The 12616-nt window shown below is 42.8% G+C and overlaps 1 protein-coding gene across 8 annotated transcripts in view; it reads left to right on the top strand.

Moving 5' to 3' along the window:
• The window catches only part of LOC105477170 (exosome component 3), a 36728-nt gene that overhangs the window by 10069 nt on the left and 14043 nt on the right, over positions 1-12616 (top strand). Inside the window, exons 1-5 of one of the 8 annotated variants that reach the window (XR_011612710.1) lie at positions 5374-6550; positions 7234-7383; positions 9164-9315; positions 9590-9782; positions 10423-10557. Coding sequence is in view for 5 of the 8 variants with exons in the window: in XM_011733549.3 (XP_011731851.1) it covers positions 6227-6550; positions 7234-7383; positions 9164-9315; positions 10423-10624 (828 nt within the window). In the remaining 3 variants the exon portion in view is untranslated. Of the gene's footprint in view, positions 1-4931; positions 6551-7233; positions 7384-9163; positions 9316-9589; positions 9783-10422; positions 12552-12616 lie in introns of those variants that run through there. The other 7 variants (XR_011612709.1, XM_011733549.3, XM_071078038.1 and 4 more) reach the window with 7 other exon arrangements.

The raw sequence follows: 12616 nt of genomic DNA, 5'->3' as shown, positions 1-12616 counted from the left end.
CCCAATGACTTCTTGCCATTTAATGAGCCATAGCCGTACTCTCTTCAAAAGGGTCTCAATCAGCCCTGGCTGGAGGCGAGAGGCTCCTCCTTGGGAACTCTATCACAGCATTAGAGTAGCAGCTGTTCCTTATATCTGCTATTGCCATACTCTTTAAAGCTCTCTAGTTCTTATTAGCCAGTGCTTCTTTATTCCAATACCCTGTTATAGCTAATAATTCCTCATATATTAAACTGTCTCTATTCAAATGAGCATGGTTTGTCTCCTGATGAGACTTTGACTGATAAAGATATATCAAGCTTTTCCATGGATCCATCTATGCCTGGTCCTTGTATATAGAAGGCATTCAATGAATATAGTCCCTTAATAACATCATGACACACAGTTTTCTTATGTAGTTGTCACAATTTCAGGCCCTTTCAGCCTTATATTTATTGAGGAGTTACTGTCTGTGCTCAGGAATTTTACTGTGTGGCAGGAGATAAGAGGAGAGAATCAGTAGCTAGAAGAATACAACAGCTAAAGTGGCCTTGGTGAATAGTCCAAAATGATAAAAAAAAAAAAAAAAAAAAAAAAAAACTTAGAGCATTAAAAAAAATTGCATGAGATGACACTGCAGAGATAAGCTAGAATCAGATGATGACAGGCCTTGACTTCTATTGGGAAAGGCAGTCTGCTGTGGCCTTGAGCATCTCTGCATGTGCTTGCTAAGTATACCAAACACAAGGCCTAACTTTCCTCTAATACTGAACCATTTCTAGCTAGTCACATTGGCATTTAAGTAGGTTAAGATGACCACAGCATAACTACCATGCAACAGCTCACTCCCTCAGGGAAGGAGGCTGGTTTGTTTGCCACTTGCTACAAAAGATGCTAGGCCCTTGGCCCTGGATCCCTCAGTTGTGGTGCAAATTGCTACATGTGCAACCACTGTCTGGGCCCATTGCATTTACTCCATAGGACTTGAGGACAGGCCAACCAGTGCTATACCATGCTGATACTTCCACTGTATGCTGTATTGAATAATAAATTTCTTCATCTGATCCACCAAATTTCATCTACATTGTTACCAATGGAGTTGTGGCAGGTGAACCTGCTTTCTTGCTTAGTCATCTCCTTTGGAGTCTTGCTATTTCTTGCTATTCTCTAGGAGGTTGGGGCTCTTCTCTAACAAAGGGTGCCATGACACAGGCACACACACACTACAAAATGAAAATAAACATGAACTAGAAAGATGTTTCCTTACTTGAGAAATGCAGATAAATGTCAAAGCTATTGGAAACCAGAAAACCAAGTAATTTTGAGTATTTAAAATCAGTCCTGTATTGTGATACACCAAGACCAAACTTGAATGTTATTCCACATAGGAATCTAACCAACAGAATGTAGTTCAGATTTGGGGAATGATGGTGAGGAAACTATATTTTATGGAATTGCTAACACATTTAAAACTGTAGTTGGTAAGAAAAAGTGTGTTCTGGGCTGGGAGTGGCAGCTCACGCCTGTAATCCCAGCACTTTCGGAGGCCGAGGTGGGCAGATCACCTGAGGTCAGGAGTTCAAGACCATGCTGACCAATGCGGCAAAACCCCATCTCTACTAAAAATACAAAAATTTAGCCAGGTGTGGTGGTGCATGCCTGTAGTCCCAACTACTTGGGAGGCTGAGGCAGGAGAATTGCTTGAACCCGGGAGGTGGAGGTTTTCTGTGAGCCAAGATCGCATCACTGCACTCCAGCCTGAGCAACAGACCAAGACTCCATCTCAAAAAAAAACAAAAGTGTTCTTTTACTTTTTACAATAAATCCTGTTTGAGAAGTTATGATCCTTGTGTAAAAACATCTGTAGCAAGTAGTCTCTCATTTGTGCAGTGATAACTGTGGGCATTTATGTTTTTAGATTAAATCCTGTATTTGAGTAAAGATGTTAACAATACTTTCATGGACTTTTATGGTTAATTTCAGTATGTAAATTAGCATGTAGTTCATTTATAATTTTAGAAACTAGTAAACTAAAAAAAAATTTCACTCAAATTATCACTTCCTTTGTAACACCTATCCTGACCCCTGCCTTCCTTCCTTGTAGAGATAACTATTTCATCCTCTGTACCCTCAGGGCTGACACTCTATTCAGGTTGTTGCATCCACCTTAACACTTGCTATCTTCATGTGGAGACAGTGAACTCCCCCAAGGGCAGGGACCAGGACTCAGCCGCCTCCCCAGCTCAATTCCTGGCTGAAAGCAAATGCTCAACTAGTGTTGTTGGTTAAAAGGAACACATGCCCAACCTCACTAGTCTGTAAAGAAAAGCAACCATGAGATGCCACCTTTCCAACTTCTAAACTAACAAAGATTAGTTATAAAGAGGAAGTTCTGGGAGGGGTCCAGAAAGCTACATTCTGGTCCAACCTTTCCAAAGGTCAATTTGGCAATTTCCCCAAGTGTCATACTAATGTTATGTAACCCCAAATTCAGGCTCATGTACCTGATGCAAAGCTGAAGCCAAACACTAAGACACAGGTGCTTGGAGATAGAGAAAGGATTGTTCAATTGGGCCAAAGCAAGAAGGCAGAAGAGAAAGATCTCTCAACTGTAGCTTAACAAAGAGATGACAGCAGGCGTTTTTATGGGGTAGGGTGTAAAGGAGGGAGAGTTGCCAGGAAGATAGGGGAAAAGTCTGTGCCTCTACAGTCTCAGATAAAACTTTGAGCAACCAGACTTATAGGTGCCAGCAGCTGGTCGAAAAGTCCTTAATGGCATTCATTCCTTCTGCAAAATATTTTCATGATCCTGAAAGTTATCTCTCCTGCTAGACAAAGAAACAGGACATCAGCAGTTTATAATTATATCGTGGGAACAAGAGATATTGGGCAAAACGCGAGCACTTACTATGTGCATGCAAGCAAGGGCCTGATCAGAATTTTCACTATGGCCGGGTGCGGTGGCTCACGTCTGGATTTCCAGCACTTTGGGAGGCCGAGGCCCGCAGATCATTTTGAGGTCAGGAGTTGGAGACCAGTCTGGCCAACATGGTGAAACCCCGACTCTACTAAAAATACAAAAATTAGCCAGTCGTGGTGGTGCATGCCTGTAATCCTAGCTACTTGGGAGGTTGAGCCAAGAGAATCACTTGAACTTGGAAGGTGGAGATTGCAGTAAGCCGAGATCATACCACTGCACTCCATTCTGGGCGGCAGAGCGAGACTTGGCCTCAAAAAACAAAGCAAAACAGAAAAAAAAAACAAAAACAAACAACAACAACAAAAAAACACCAAACGGAATTTTCAATACCTCAGTTACTAAAAATGCCAGAGAAAAATGCCAGAGTACTTAAATCTCAAGGAGCCTGGTTACACTCTGAATGGGGAGACGTAGGCCAGAGGCACTGGAAAGGTGAGCAGTGCTTTGGCTGGAAACCCGTCAGCCTGACAGAGAACTGGCATAATCTACCTCGCGATCTGCAAGGAAACACACGGGCCGGCAGAGGGCAAATCGCGCACGCCGCCTGCACCGGGCTCCGGCCTCCTCCGCATTCCACAGTTGTTGCACTTTTCCCACTTTTATAACCGAGAGAGGAAGTACGCGCTGCTCGAAAACGCGAAACGCGCATGGGACCCTAGGACCGACTCGCGCGCCCTCGACGGCTTGAAACCGGGTTCCAGACACTCGTTCGCGCCCTAGGGCTCCCGTCGCCCAGGTCCGGGTGCTCACTCTCTCCAGGGCGCAAGACCGCGAGGTGGCGAAGCACCTACTTGGCTGCGCGTAACGTGGCGGGGATGCTGCAGGCGGCCCCACCCGCTCTGGGCGTGTCAGGGTAGGCGGTGTTCAGGAGTAGAGCCCCGCCCAGCCACCGCCTTCGGGTCCTGAGAAGACTCTCCTCCCGGCCTCCCTGTTTCAGGTGTTGACCTGCGAGAGAGCTACACCGCTCGCCACGTGCGGTCCCCTCAGGGTAGTGGGCCTCATAGGGCTCCGCCGCCAGATCTGGGCCAAGTTTCTTCCAGAGACTTCACTACCGACATGGGGTGTATGAAGGACGGTCCAGAGAACATTTCCCGACCTGCCTGTTTGCCTGACCTGAATGTGAGGTCCTTGAGCGCCCTTGAGCCGTGGCCTTGGGCCTGCCAAGATTGAGGCAGGCGTGGTCACCGAATACTTCTGGAGTGGGGAAGCGGGCACAATTTACACTGTCCCTGCCACAGGAGCTTCCACTTTTGCCAGGGAAACTAACCTGGAGGTGGGAGCTCCACCTTTTATTATATTGTTGGCCTTTTATTATACCCAGGGGAAAATAGTTTATATTTATAAATATAAAATATTATATTTTATATAATATATATTTTATATAATATTTTACATTATATATAAAATATTATATAGCTATAAAAATATTTATATAGCTATTATATAGCTATATAAAATAGCTTATATTGTTTATATATATTGTTCGCCTTTTATTATACCCAGGGGAAAATAGTTTGCCAAATTTGGAGGGTGTGTTAAAAATGATCTGTCTTAATCATCCTGAAAAATCTAAAAATTTGGCTGGGCATGGTTGCTCATGCCTGTAATCCCAGTACTTTGGGAGGCCAAAGTGGGCCGATCACTTGAGGTCAGGCGTTCAAGACCAGCCTGGCCAGCATGGTGAAGCGCTGTCTCTACTAAAAATACAAAAATTAGCCAGGTGTGGTGGTGCACTCCTGTAATCCTAGCTACTCGGGAGCCTGAGGTAGGAGAATCGCTTGAACCTGGGAGGCAGAGGTTGCAGTCAGCTGAGATGGTGCCACTGCAGTCCAGCCTGGGTGACAGAGCAAGACTCTGTCTAAAGAAATATATTTATATATTATATATATTTATATGTTATATATTTCATATATTTTTTATATATATAACATTGGAAGCAAGTGCCTCAAAGAGGTGAGCAGCAGAAAGGGAGGACAGTTAAAGGCCATCAGTCAGTCATGGCCTCCCAGACCCTGGGAACTCTACCACTGCTGGAGAATCTGATCAAGCACTAATTGAAGGTTCCAGTTGACAGAGAAAACGGTGATTTCAAATAAGAACCTCAAAAGTCAGATGATTGGAAGCTCTGTGGATTTGGAATTCAACTGCTTCTCACCTGGGCAACTAAGTGTGCTCCAGGGAAATTTGAGTTACTTATATTCCAGGCCATGCAGGACTATCGCAAGCATGTGAAATATGTATATTTGCAGGAGGAAAAAGTCTAGGGAGAAATACACACCAAAGGAATACATTCGTTCATTCATCAGGCATTACCTATTTCATGCCACACCTTGGGCTCTAAAGAATCAGAACTACCACGTAGCAAGGGAGAAAAACGGGTAAGAATAAAACATCATTTATTTCCTTATTTTATTTTTGTCTGTGTTTTCTAAATGTGACTAGATCTCTAACAACCAAGAAGGTTTTATTTATTTTGAAAAAATATACTTTCCCTGTTAAAAGGTGAGCCACTCTTCTGAGGGCAGAGTCGGAAAGAAGGGTCCAGAAGCCCACCTAGCGTCCAATTTCCTTTTTTTTTGTTTGTTTGTTTGTTTGTTTGTTTGTTTAACAGAGTCTCGCTCTGTCGTCCATACTGGAGTGCAGTGGCGCCATCTCGGCTCACTGCAACCTCCGCCTCCTAGGTTCAAGTGATCTCCTGCCTCAGCCTCCCGAGTAGCTGGGATTACAGGTGCATGCCATCACGCCCGACTAATTTTTGTATTTTTAGTAGAGACAGGGTTTCACCATGGTGGCCAGGCTGGTCTTGAACTCCTGACCTCAAATGATCCACCCGCCTTGGCCTCCCAAACTGCTGGGATTACAGGCGTGAGCCACTGCACCCGGCCCCAGCGTCCAGTTTTCAAAGCCCCTCTGCTCAGCTTCCAGAGATCCCAGGAAACTCTAAGTGGGAGCATCTCGTATCCCCACGATGCGACCGGTCACAAAACACGGGACCCGAGACACTGAAAGTGGAGGCTTCTTGATGGATCAAGCTGCGCAGTTCTCATACCGACCCGCGGCCAGGCTGTAAGACAGGTGGTCGGCTACAGACACAATCACAGCCACCTTGGACAAGAACCCGTGAGCTGACAGCCATTAAGCTTCATAAACTTGTCCAAATCTTAACGGACCGCTACTGCCGGAAACGGAAAGTCCTCAAGGGCGGGTGTTGGAAGCAGAGCGGAAGCGGAAGGAGAGTACCGGAAACGGTGTTTGGTGGCGCACGCGATGGCCGAACCTGTGTCTGTTGCGGCTGAATATCTCGCGGGCAGCAGGGCGCGCGCTGCACGCACAGTACTAGGTCAGGTGGTGCTGCCGGGTGAGGAGCTGCTCCTGCCGGAACAGGAGGACGCGGAAGGCCCTGGCGGTGCTGGGGAGCGACCGTTGAGCCTGAATGCTGGAGCGCGCTCGCGGGTGCGCGTTGTATGCGGCCCGGGCTTGCGGCGCTGTGGGGACCGCCTGCTGGTCACCAAGTGCGGCCGCCTCCGTCACAAGGAGCCCGGCAGTGGCAGCGGCGGCGGTGTTTACTGGGTGGACTCTCAGCAGAAGCGGGTGAGCTGGGACTGCGGAGGGGTGGTGCGGCCGTGAGAGTGATAGCCCTGGTTTGAGAAGACCTCCCAAAAGAAGAAGGGATGAGATCCTGAGGCCCTCTTGTTCAGGCAAACCTAGAGCCACCGTAGTCTTGTGCCCACTTCTGCATGTCCTTTAGAGGGACCGTGAACAATAGGAACATAGCCTGAGAAGGGCGACCAGGAGAGAAAAACGTTTGGAGACCGTGAGTCATGATTATAAAGTCTTCAAAACTCCAAACGTCAGGGAGCAGCAGGCTTGCCCATTCAAGTCTCAGAGGGCAAGACCAGGCTCAATGAGTGGATGTCATAGGGAGTTAATTTCTCCTAGAACAGGTAAGAACTTTCATACAGAAAAAAATTGTCTAACTATGGAATGGGCTTCCTTGGTTGTAAGGATTCCTTTGCCACTGAACTTATGCCACAAAGCTAGGAACTTACTGGTTGGGGTGCTGAAGAGATAATGGGGTTTGGACTCAATTAACAGACTACCAGAAGCTGCACACCTGACACTTTATGATGTGATTTTCTTTTACCGAAAGTGGCATATGATCAGATTTCTTTCTCTTTAATGACAATAAAGTAACCACGAAGGACGTGCTGAAGGTATCTTCCAATGGTATCTTCTCATTTATGGCTGTTTTCTCATTCTATTTCCTTTTGTAGTATGTTCCAGTGAAAGGAGACCATGTGATTGGCATAGTGACAGCTAAATCTGGAGATATATTCAAAGTTGATGTTGGAGGGAGTGAGCCAGCTTCTTTGTCTTACTTGTCATTTGAAGGTGCAACTAAAAGAAACAGACCAAATGTGCAGGTAATTATGGGAGCCTTTGGCTTCAAAGTAAGAAACATCCCTTCCCTAGAACACTCAGATATCCAGAAGGCTACCTGAATTGTCTCCGAAGTATGACCTAGATCTTTGAGCATGTATATAATTGCCCCAGGCTCCAAGAGTTTCTTCAGATGCTGCAGGATCAGAGCCACATAATTTTTTTTTTTTTTAACATTTACAATTTATTTTACATTGGCTACATTTGTTCTTGGGATGTTTCATTTCTACTGAGTTGAAAGGTTGTATCTGTCATCACCATTATTTGTTATGTCCATATCCTCGGGACAAGGATGTCTGCTGTAGGCTTAGAGGAGTGACAGGTGGTGCAAATTGACATTATCAGCTATCCATCCATCCTGGCTGTAGGTCCTAGAAGCTGATAGAGGAGTAATACTGTTACCTTGGGTTTTCAGGTTGGGCTTTTCAGGTAGCATAGCCACACGCTTCTTGTCTATCCAGCCCGAAATCTAGTGATGTCTTTGCCTCTTCACATTTACTTCTCATGCAAATTTATTTGCTTAATCTTATTTGATTCTGTCTCTGATTTTTGGCATGTCTATCCCTTTATCTCCACTTTGCAAGTTCAGGCTTTAGCTCCCTCTTGACTGGTCTCAGTCACTTCTTCATTAATCCTTGCCTCCACGCTTTTACCTCACCATCCAGGGTTTTGAGAGCTGACATCCTAACACAGTTACTTTCTCGAAAAGGAAAAACAAGATTCTCCAAAATCCACAGAATTCCTTGGCATTACACTCCAGGTGTCTTTCCTCATCCCTAATTATATCCTTCATACAGCCATACTCTAATCACACCAAACGCCATTAGACTCAATTTCCTGCCCTTATTCCTTTACACATGCTGTTCCCTCTGTCTTGATTGCACTATCCCTTCGCAGCCTGTGGAACACATTCTCATCCTTTGAGACCTAGGCTAAACACGACCGCCTTTGTAAAGCCATCCCCAGTTGTGACTTTTCTCATATTTTTGCTCTAGCACTTACTGGATTTAGCCTCGACTGAGGTTTGTTTATATGTACCTCCCCACTGCCCTCCAAGACCAAATGCTTCTGAAAAGCAGAGAATGTTTTGTTCCTCTCTAGTTTACATAGTCACCAACAAACAGTGGGTACTTAATATGTTTTGAGTGAACAGAATTGAGTTCACTCTCCATTTCCTCAGTTTCATCCCTTTAAAGTTTAGCTCTATGAGGTTTTTAAGTAAATCTTGCAGGGAGAAGTGTCAGTGAATTATTGTTTTGTTTTGCTTTGAATAATTTGCATGCCGGAGTTCCTCTCTGTAAATTGTAATTCTCTAGGGTAGTGCCACCTAACATAACTTTCTACAGTGATGCTGTTTTGTATCTGCACTGATTAGTATGGTAGCCACTAGCTGTTGAGCACTTGAAATGTGGCTAATGCAACTCAGGAAATTGATTTTAAATATCTAATTTTAATTAATTTAAATATAAGTTTAAACAATTGGCTACCTACCATATTGGATAGTGCAATCCTAGAGGTGTTCTCTGGCCTTGAGATGGGCTCCTTGTCTGTGATTTCCTGGTTTGTGAAAGGGAATGATACATGTGTTCCTTTTTTTCCCCAAGACTCAACTTCAAAGTGACTGTGGGAATCCTGTAGTACAGTCAGTCCCTTAGCCACAGAACTGTAGGTGGCTGGCATTGATGCCTGTGAGAAAGAACCAATAGCAGCACCTGTAGAGTAGTTTGCTGAGAGGAAATGAACTGGTTTTTAATATCATTGTAGGTTGGAGATCTCATCTATGGCCAATTTGTGGTTGCTAATAAAGACATGGAACCAGAGATGGTCTGTATTGACAGCTGTGGACGAGCCAATGGAATGGGTGTCATTGGACAGGATGGTCTGCTTTTTAAAGTGACTCTGGGCTTAATTAGAAAGTAAGTCCTGATGTCTGCTGCCTTGCCTGCCTTCTTTTATAATTACACATTCTTGGAAAGTTGGTTAATCTTCAGGATTCAGATTATTTGTAACATTTAAATTTCTCCTCAAAGTTAAAAATCAATATCCATTTTAACACATTTGGAAACTCATGAATTTAATCCTATCTTCTTGGAAACGTATCAAATTCAGATGTGTTTGGCTGTGTAGTTTCTGGTGGGCTAATACTTCATGCTTTAAGCTCTTACTCTGTATTCATGTCTTCCCTCCCAGGCCTGTTCCTTAGTTGACTCAGCCCAAATGTGAAAACTGGCCTTTCCCCTGTTCTGAGTCACTTGAATACAGATGCAGTCTGCAGTTGTACAGAATTATCAAATTTTTCTAATTATGGGGGTCACACGCAGCTTAGATCGTGATGTTCAAGGTTATGTAGCCATTCACAGAAGGCTTCTGACACTTGGTCCTGGTAAGTTTAACAGTTCCCACTGAGGCAGATTCTTTTTTTGGTGTTTACAAATTTACCCACCCAAAGCTGTGCCATATTCAGGGGCTTTACTCCTAGAGCCCGTGAAGTTCAGAGCTATCTTGTATGCCTCTCCTTGCTCCGTATCCTAAAGATCTGGAGAATTAAGTTTGGACATCAGAGAAGCATGTTATTAACCAAGAAACATGTTATTAACCAAGCACCACCCTTATGGTTTGAAAGAGCCAATGTTCCTCTCCAAGTACTGTATTTAATGCAAGAGAATAATATGGTCAGGAAAGTAAGTTTAAAGTGTCTTTTAGCACTGTAGGTAACAAAAAAAGTTATGATTCTCAGTCTAGAATTAAAGTGCTCTAACAATCTAGTGGAATGACTTTTACATTTTTTGCAAAGTTGGTAACCTAGGGAGTTTGACTTCTTCGTAAGGGATAGCTCACCTCTGTGATCTCTAATATACCTTTGAACATTATAAAGTTTCTTGGAAGGAGGCAGCAAATGTCATCATGTGCCTTGTTCTTGTTGAACAACTACGGAGAACTCAGAAAAGGAATCACATTCTAAAGGAGACTCTGGACACCTTCGCCGCTTTATTAAATTTCATTTCCTTTTCTCTTCCCACCAGGCTATTAGCTCCAGACTGTGAAATCATACAGGAAGTGGGAAAACTCTATCCACTGGAGATAGTATTTGGAATGAATGGAAGAATATGGGTTAAGGCAAAAACCATCCAGCAGACTTTAATTTTGGCAAACATTTTAGAAGCTTGTGAACACATGACGTCAGATCAAAGAAAACAGATCTTCTCCAGATTGGCAGAAAGTTGATATAGGTGGACTTTTTTACAGGTCAGTTGATGCAAAAAACTATGGGTTTCCTGGGGAATACTTTCTTCACGTGAACCTCTCCCCATTTAAATACTCAGAAGATAAGGTGTGAATGTATATTATCAGAGTCCTAAAATATTTTTATAAGTAAGTTACTGGTTTTCACCCACGCTTTAGAGAGAAAATCATTGCAAAATCATATTTTCTGTTTCTGTACAATAAAGTTTACTAAAAAACAGTATTATGGTATATTTGGAGTTAACTCCCTTAGTATTGCTACAGCTTCCATAATTAACTGGAAGTCAACAGTAAAATAATTTTCTGATTATAATAGTAAGCCAGGTTCACCAGAGGAAGTGCAGACTACATGAAAAGTATAAAGCAGCAAAACGTCACCTGTAGTCCCATTATTCAGGGGGTGAGTATATAACAATGAAATACTGTGTGTTTTCCATTTACCAAGTATTGTGTTTTGCATGGATTAACTCCTTTATTCTTACTAACTGCAGAAGACACTTATCCTCATAATTGAAACGGAGGTACAGAATTTAACTTGGCCTACATTCTCTGTATGTTCATCAAATTGAAATTATATTATAGCTTATATGCTACTTTGTAATATACTTTTGTCTACTTCAAATAGCATGATACATTTCACAACTTCCATTAAAAATTCAGTCACATATTTCATGTTATAGGATATTTTTGATGTAGTATATTTGATATATTTTGATATAGTTTATTATTATGTAAATAATGAGGATTTCTGAATCCAAATCTGGCCAAGTCTTATTTTGCTAAAATCATTTCCTAGGAGCTCAGCACAGAAAACTCTTCTATGCTATTTAGTATATTAACCAAAACCTTTAAAGGTAAAAAGACTGCCAGGCGATCCACATCAGTGATTCTTGGTTTCTAGACCTCTTTGAGAATATGTGAGATATAGATCCGCTGAAGCCTATCCATAGAAAGTCCTTTTTGGATGAAAGAGATTATAGAACTCATTGTTTATATGTTGATAAAGACCAAGGAGCTTTATGTGTTCCTAATGATGTTTTCTGAGGACTGGGCGGTTTTTTTACTTCAATAGATTTTAGGGCTACAAGTGGTTTTGGGTTACGTGGATGAATTGTATAGTGGTGAAGTCTGAGGTGTACCAGTCACCTGAGTACTATATATTGTACCCAATATGTCGTTTTTTTATCCTTCCCCTTCCCCCTTCTGGGTCTCCAGTGTCTTATACCACTCTGTGTGCTTACCTGTAGCTTAGCTCCCACTTACAAGTGAGAACATTTGGTATTTGGTTTTCCATTCTTGAGTTACTTCACTAAGAATAGCTTCTAATACTATCCAAGTTGCTGCAAAAGACACTTGGTTCTTTTTTATAGCTGAGTAATATTCCATAGGATATATATATACACCACATTTTATCCATTCATTGGCTGATGGGTACTTAGGTTGGTCGCGTATCTTTTATGATGAACTATCTGGCCGGTTTTTAAATAATAGAAAGATACTGGTGTAATTTATTAGGTGATCACAGTTCCTTAGGAATTAAATTGTGAAGGGGAGGGGACAGAGCAGAGAAGTAATCTTTTGGTTCTTTTGAGTTGTTGAATACATTTCCTGAATTTGCTAGCTGCTTAACTAGCAAGTTAACTAACCCAAACTGTCAGAGTAACTGAAGCAAATATGTCCAACTGGGACATAAGGAACATGAGATTTGTGTAATAAGCAGGTTATCTAACATGCTCATGTGTCAAAATGTAACACTTTCTAGCCGTTTTCAAGACAGACTTTTATCAATACTGTGTTTGCTTTACAATTTAATCTGTTACAAATACATATGAAGAATCTAGTTGGTACCGGGCTCAGAGAGGATAGAAAGATAGGTACACAGATCTGTCCTGTTAGGATCCTGCCATTAGGAAGAGAAGTCCTCCATGTGCATACTCCACAGGGTAAGAGCCATAGGAGGGAACAAAATGCTAT

The sequence above is a fragment of the Macaca nemestrina genome, chromosome 14 (assembly GCF_043159975.1).
Source record: "Macaca nemestrina isolate mMacNem1 chromosome 14, mMacNem.hap1, whole genome shotgun sequence".
Lineage (NCBI taxonomy): Eukaryota > Metazoa > Chordata > Mammalia > Primates > Cercopithecidae > Macaca > Macaca nemestrina.
Note: the sequence above shows the minus strand (reverse complement) of the source record. Positions and strands in the feature narration are given on the sequence as shown.